Source organism: Vigna radiata, unplaced genomic scaffold (genome assembly GCF_000741045.1).
Source record: "Vigna radiata var. radiata cultivar VC1973A unplaced genomic scaffold, Vradiata_ver6 scaffold_263, whole genome shotgun sequence".
NCBI lineage: Eukaryota > Viridiplantae > Streptophyta > Magnoliopsida > Fabales > Fabaceae > Vigna > Vigna radiata.
The window spans coordinates 38831-46370 of NW_014543979.1; the positions used below are offsets into that span (position 1 = coordinate 38831).

The 7540-nt window shown below is 36.2% G+C and overlaps 1 protein-coding gene across 1 annotated transcript; it reads right to left on the reverse strand.

Moving 5' to 3' along the window:
- Window positions 1–1313: 1313 nt before the first annotated feature.
- On the reverse strand, window positions 1314–1829 carry LOC106755085. The gene has a single exon (XM_014637182.1). The coding sequence runs from the start codon at window positions 1827–1829 to the stop codon at window positions 1314–1316; it is 516 nt and encodes a 171-aa protein (XP_014492668.1).
- Between the last annotated feature and the right edge of the window lie 5711 nt (window positions 1830–7540).

Consider the following 7540-nt stretch of genomic DNA (forward strand, 5'->3'; position numbering starts at 1 on the left):
ATGAAAGTAATGGTTTTTAGACCGTTATCACTATCCCAAACTTAGAACTTTGCTTGTCCTCAAGCAAACAAGACAAAACCTGGCTTTCCACTTCTTCATCAAATAATTCACACTTTTCAAAACTCCTTTTCTCATGACAAGTTATTATACAATTTCAAATTTCAGTGGAATACTACAAAGATGTATGCATGTTTTCAATCCAAATTAGTTCACATAAACAATCTTTTTCCAACAGATGCTTTGTTCATGAATGATCACTCAACTAAACAGAGATGTAAACATGGATTTTAACAATTCTCACCAAGCAAGTGTTTCACTCAATCACTCAAGTGTTTTAAGGAGGTAACTCTACTCTCTACTATTCACATGTCACATAAAACAATATTGTCATTCATCTAAAACAATCAACATCTTTCACATGCATATGTCATCACAAGGACTTTTTCCAAGGCTTGTATTGTGGGTAGGCTAACAAGAAAATTGGTTTATCTGGAATACAAAATCCTTGAGTTAAGAGAGTTTTAAATTATCATTCAAAGTTCAAGCACACTTTCTTTTTAACCAATCACACTCATTCCCAACTTTTTTCCCTTTTTCATTTTACATAGAGTTCTCTTTACATGCTTTTTCTCTTTTCTTCTTTTCTTTTCTTTTTCACATGCATTTTTCTTTTTCATCTTTTGAACTTAATGCTTTTCTTTTTCTTTTGCCTTTCACTTTCCCCATTCAACCCCAAAATTGAACCTTTTCAACACATATAATTATTCTCAACCCTAACTCAAGGTAAATTAATTCAATCAAGGGTTTTCATACTGTTTAAGGTCAAGGTTCAAAAAGGGTATATCATTTAAAATTCTATGGGTGAAAATTTGGCTAAGTAAGGGCTTTCCAAGCATGGCCTTGATCATATGACATACACATTAAATTCAATCAATTATCAAGATTAAGTCAATACCATTCATGATTCTTTGTAAACAGTGCACACAATAATAAAACTTTGAAGCTCAATACCTCACATAATCAGGCTTTCTCACTTCTCACATGAATCCTGCTTAGCATCAAAATCACAATCATGAATCACTTACTCATCTGTTCACATAACTAGTGAACCATCAACCTGGATATCAATATTCACATATTCTCAATCATCATCCACAATCAATCATCAATAGTAAACAACTCATCATGCAATAAATTGGAACCATTATCTGAATAAGTGTACAAGCCAAGCATAGACTCAAACATAACTTTAACCTATACTTCTAATTCAAAGTAATAAAACCTGGGTGCGTCCCAAAAGCATTTTTTTAACGTCACGAGCCTGACCCAAACCTCATGGATCCACCAACATCAGTACGGTGGAAAACTGCTCCACTTCTCCTCCTAAATAATGTTTGAGCCTCTGACCATTTACTAACCCAATTTCTCTCCTTATCTATAGTTTCCAATTCCACATATCCATTTGGATATACATGCTTTATCACGAAGGGTCCCGACCATTTTGATTTCAGCTTCCCAGGAAATAACTTCAACCGTGAATTAAATAATAGCACATGCTGTCCTGGAGTGAAGACTCTCTTTATCAGCTTTTTATCATGATAAAATTTCACCTTTTCTTTATAATTCCTGGATGAATCATATGCATGTAACCGCCTCTCTTCAAGTTCTAACAACTGATTTCTTCGTTTGCTTTGAGTTTCGTGAGGATCAAAATTTAAAAATGTCAAAGCCCACAAAGCCTTATGCTCCATCTCTACTGGAAAATGACATGCTTTCCCATATACCATCTGAAAAAGTGATAATCCCAATGAAGTCTTCATAGTCGTCATGTATGCCCAAAGAGCATCATCTAATTTCCGTGACCAATCCTTTCGTGAAAAAGCAACTGTCTTCTCTAATATCCTCTTAATTTCCCTATTGGAAACTTCAGCTTGACCATTCGTTTGTGGATGATAGGGTGCAACCACTTTATGTTTCACCCCATAATGTCTAAGTACCTTAGCAAGCTGAGCATTAAAAAAATGAGACCCCCGTCACTAATAAGTACCCTAGGGGTTCCAAACTGTGAGAAAATTTGCCTTTTCAAGAATTTAATCATCGTATTGGCATCATTCTTTGGACATGCTAAAGCCTCCACCCATTTACTCACATAATCAACAACCACCAAAATATATTCATTATTAAATGATGGTGGAAAAGGCCCAACAAAATCAATACCCCAACAATCAAAACTTCAACTTCCAAAATGCCTTGTAACGGCATCTCATGCCTTTTTGAAATAGCTCATGTCCTTTGACACTTATCACAATTCCTAGCATGATTATGCGCGTCTTTGAATAAAGTAGGCCAATAAAATCCTGACTGAAGAATTTTTGCAGTTGTTCGCTCCCCATTATAATGCCCTCCATAAGGAGAATTACGACAATGCCAAAGTATTCCTTCTGCCTCTTCCTTAGTTACACATCTCCTTAAAAGATTATCTGCTCCAATCTTGAATAAATATGGATCATCCCATATAATATGGATGCACAATTCACAGCAACAGTAACATCAAACACTGCAACTTATTCACAAAAAATTTGGCTGAAACAATGAAATCTGATTGGCTATATTTAGCACACAGTGGTATTTTTCATATTGAAAACTTTCAGCAACTTTAATTGACCAAAAGTGACTTATATCAATGGCCAAGTGAAACAATTCATTCGTGAATCAAAATTTGACTCAATGAGTTGCCATTTAAAACTAAATCATAACCAATGCATTATGTAGATTTCAGCACAGGATTCAAAAGTGTTTGGATCAGTGATTTGGCATTTGTAGCAAGTTTGAATTGCCAAAAAAATCATATTAAAATGGCTGACAGGCACTGCATACAGCCACTTCAAAATTTTACCACATAGGTTGCTGAATTTGAGCAAAAATGATCCATACACACATGGAAATCCATCCGATTGATTCAAACAAAGTTAAAACACAATTTGATGATTCCAAACAGCACACAAAGTTGAACAAAACTATTTAGATTTTATGAAGAAGTCCATAAAAGAAAACTATAGCTGGACAAATTTTAGAAGAAAACAATTGGAAGACTCTCAAGGATATATGCAGCACGGTTCAAGCTGCTATATGGAATTTGGAATCTGCAAAGTAATGCTTTCCACTATAATGTCTTAACATAAATTGTGGTATGCATTTTATCTTATTGCATCATATCCAACAATCACTAGCACATAGTCATGACAGTAAAAGCACAATAGCAGATCACGCAACTACTGGTGCCTATAACAATTTTATACCAGATGCAAACCAGAATTCACCTCGGTAACAATTAAGCTATGTTAACCTATGGTACTGCCTTGTTGAGGAGCTTCAAGATACACTAGGCTTCTTATTGAATTACTCCAATCAACTTTGCAGATTTATCCATTCTTGGTTAAACATGGTACTTAGACAAAATTGGAAAGAACATTGACATGACTTAACAAAACAGAATCAGGATTTCAAAATAAAAACTTAAATCAATAATATGAACCGATTAAAATGATAAAACCAAAGCAAAGCAAGGCTGGATCAATCAAATGACTAAAAGAAATCTATGGAATGTAAGAAAATCAATAGAACAGTGAAACAAACGAAGCACACGACAAAATTGTTAATGACAGTATGGAACAAATCATAAATGGAATTATATGGATAACGACTCTCTCACGATGCTGGAAACGCAACCAAGCTCTGATACCAACATGATGACTTGCTCCAGCGGGATGTAGATGCATAGACGTGATGTGCAGAGTAATGTAACAGGCAGCAATGGAAGTAGATGTAAGATGGAAGATGTTTGTGGTTGGAGACCTATTGGGAATGGTAAGCTAGCTCAGGCGGCTTCCATGAACTAGAAGAAAGCTAGGTGATGAGGAAAAGATCAGAGAATTTGACTTTGGCAGATTTTCTAAGCTGGAAGAATGCATCAACAATTTAGAAAGTTTCTCAAATATCCAAAGTAACTTTACAATGAAGGCTGCCATGAATTTATAGAATGTTCATGGGTAGTGGCGTGGCACATGCTAGTCCTGAATGTGTGGATCTAGTGCCACGTGGGAAGCAAAAAAAATGTATTGTGTATCTAGAAGAAGCACGTAATACATGTGCTGAAAATGAAATCTTCATGTGCTTTCATGATGCAACCCCTTTATTACTAATCTCACCCCCTTCCCTTTGTGAAATGACTTCTTTGCCCTTCTTCTTGGGTTGGTTTAGTAGACTTTATTTATTGGTCTTGGGTCCAAGTCATCATTTTGTCTCTAGGATATGACATTGCTTGGAAGACATCAAAATTCACCTCTTCATCCTGTACTCTTACCTTCATCTTACCATTCTCCACATCAATTAAAATTATGGTTGTCTTCATGAAGCGTCTTCCAAGAATCAAAGGTGCATCTCCATTTTCCTCCATCTCCATAACGACAAAATCCACCAGGAATAAAAATTTGTCTACTTTAACTATCACATCTTCAGCCACTCCATATGGGTATTTAAGAGATCTATCAGCTAATTGAAGAGTCATCCTTGTTGGCTTTAATTCTAATCCTCTAATCTTTCTGAACATAGAAAGAGGCATTAGATTAATGCTTGGTCCCAAATCAATCAGAGCGTTTCCCACTTCTAACTCTCCAATAGTACATGGAATGGTGAAACTTCCTGGATCTTGCAGTTTAGGAGGTAATTTCTTTTGTATGACTGCACTACAGTTTCCTTGCACTTCAATGGTTTCCTTCTCAACATACTTCCTTTTTTTCATAAGCAATTCTTTTGGAAATTTAGCATATGAGGGCATTTGTTGAAGTGCCTCAGAAACTGGTATGGTTATTTCCAACTTTCTAAAAATCTCCATAAAGCGCTTAAACTACTTTTCCTTCTCCCTTCTTGAGTGTGTTTTTGGATAAGGTAAAGGTTTAACATACTCTTGTTCTTTCAATTTTTCAACTTCTTCTTTCCTTTCATCACCCTCACCATTTTTCATATTTTTTTCTCCCTCTCTATCTTCCTTTTGCTCATTTTTCAACACTCTCTTTTTCTACCTCTCTTTTATCGACTCTCCTTTCCTCCAATACTCTCCCACTTCTAGTAATCATTTCACATGCCTCCTTTTCCTCCCTTTTATCAACAGAAAACACGCTATTCGTCAACACTTTCTGAAAAATTTCTTCTGAATCAATGCTCCTTTGTATTGGCATGAATTGAGGCTGTTCTGAATTACTTGGAACTGTTATCATCTCCTGTGATAAGCCAAATAATTTTTGGATAATTATATCCAGTTGCTGAGTAATTATTCTGTTTTGTTCCATCATAGAACTATAATCCTGTGATTCTGAAATTTTCTGCACAACATCAGCATTCTCACTGTGAACTTCTTCATTATCTGCCATACTTTCAATCAACTCATAAGCCTCCTCCTTGGTTATCATTCTAATATCCGTTCCTCGGTTTTCAATCAAATCCATGGACCGGGGTCTTTCTTAAAAGGCTTTTAAACCTATCTCATGCTTGCCCAAAGATCTCTATCATGCCCTGCTTGAATAATGAAATTTCCAGTCTTCCGTGTGTAATTTTTTATTGTGGAAAATATTTCTTGACAAGTGCTCTAGCCACAGTCTCCCATGTAGTAAACGTTTCTTTAGGGAAAGAGTTGAGCCATGTCTTAGCATTGCCTCCCAATGAGAATGGGAACAAGCTAAGCCTCACCATATCATCTGATACACCTGCCATCTTCACTGTATTGCATATTTCACTGAATGCTGTCAAATGGTCATAGGGATTCTCATTTGACAGGCCATGAAATTGTTTTCTCTGCACCAAGTGTATAAGTGCTGGTGTCGCAACCGAAATCACGACGGGACGACGATCCAAAAAAGGAAAATATTTAAGAAAAGAGATTGGAGTCGCCACCATAGTTTATTCTGGAAAACTATGGAAAAAACCATAAAGAGAAGACACCGTCCACAAAAACCAAAGATTGGGTTCGGGAGTCGATTACGCGTAGAGAAGGTGTTAGAACCCTACAACGCCTGCCCAAAGGCAGTACCTTTAATTAAATGCGCGAATAAAGATGTGGTTTGCAAAATGTTTAACTATCCCAAAGGCAGTACCTTGAAATTTATATTTTTTTTCGATTTTCAACAAAAACTTGATTTCTGAAAAGCAACAAGGAGACTAAACCCTTCATGACAAAGTGTCAAAATTTTGATGCAGGATCAGGTTGTGTCAAAACCCCAATATGGGAGAAAGACATGATCGGCAAGAAACAAAATCACTTGAAAAAGAACATTTGAATGTCATTTTTTATTTTTGAAGAAGGACTCGACCACCATTCATATGAATGAAGAGGGTTTCGATCCGAAAGATTTTCTTTTTGATGAATTGATGAAAAAACATTTGCTTTATTTTGCATTTCTTTTTGCTTGAGTCAGTCATCTTACTTGCAATCATCAAACTGGTCTTTATTTCAACCTTTTTTGAAAACTGAGGAATGTCATACATTTCGAGGTCTAAATTGAGATTATTACATTTTGACTTTTTCTTCTGAGACATAAGGCACAAATGCTTGAATTTATTGGCAAGAGGATGAGTTTGAAGAGAATGAGAGCTGTTTGGAATGGTTTGGAAGGCTGGGACAGGCACATGGGCACATCATCCCTCACACACTCGTCGACGCAGATGTGATACAAGAATGTCAAGGTGAAATGGGATACATAAAGGCTGCCCCAATTTGGTGTTTGGGAAAATGAGCTGGGGTTTGGATCCATGAACATTAGGGTGAGAAAATCAAGTAAGACTCGCGAAGTTGCCCCGGTCTTGGGATTATGGATTGATGAAAAGTTCGTGTCAGACTCACACAGCTACCCTAAATTTTTATTGTGTATGGGTTGATGAAAAAAACTCGTGTGAGGTTCACAAAGTTGCCCTAGTTTTTTTTTTTTGCAAGGGGTTCTATTTGGAAGAGGTAGTGGGCATGAAAAGGATCGGCTAAAAGGATGGCCCCAATTGTTTTTTTTTTCGCACGCTTCTGATTAGATGGCAGGGTGAAACCACTCTTCCCGAGACATTATTTTTCTTCTTCTCTTTTTTTTCAGCTCTTTTTTTTCGACACATTGAAAGTCATCTCTCCCTATCGCAAAATTAAGCTTTATGAAAATTTGAGCAATCATTATTCAATCTGCGTGGACTTTATTAAGCTTGTAACGTGGCCAAGGGCTAAAAGGTATTAGAAGAAAAGGGTATAAAGGCCCAAATGAATGTTCGTTGGTTATATTTTTTGAAACAGAGGTTATCATCTGCGTATTGCATCAACTTTTTGACTTTAGAGCAATTTGTTGAACTTTCTTGAACTTCAGTTTTCATTCTCTTTTTTTTCTTCGTCATCACTTTGTGATTTTTCTTGCTTTTTATTTTTATCTTTGTTTTTCCGTTTATCCTTTTTGATGGATTCTCTTCATTTGACCACTGAGTGTTCTTTATTTGCATCATGAGTTGACTCCTA

Bases quoted from the DNA above. Each gene is read 5' to 3' on its own strand.
- LOC106755085 (XM_014637182.1), bottom strand. From the start codon at position 1,829: ATGACGACTATGAAGACTTCATTGGGATTATCACTTTTTCAGATGGTA.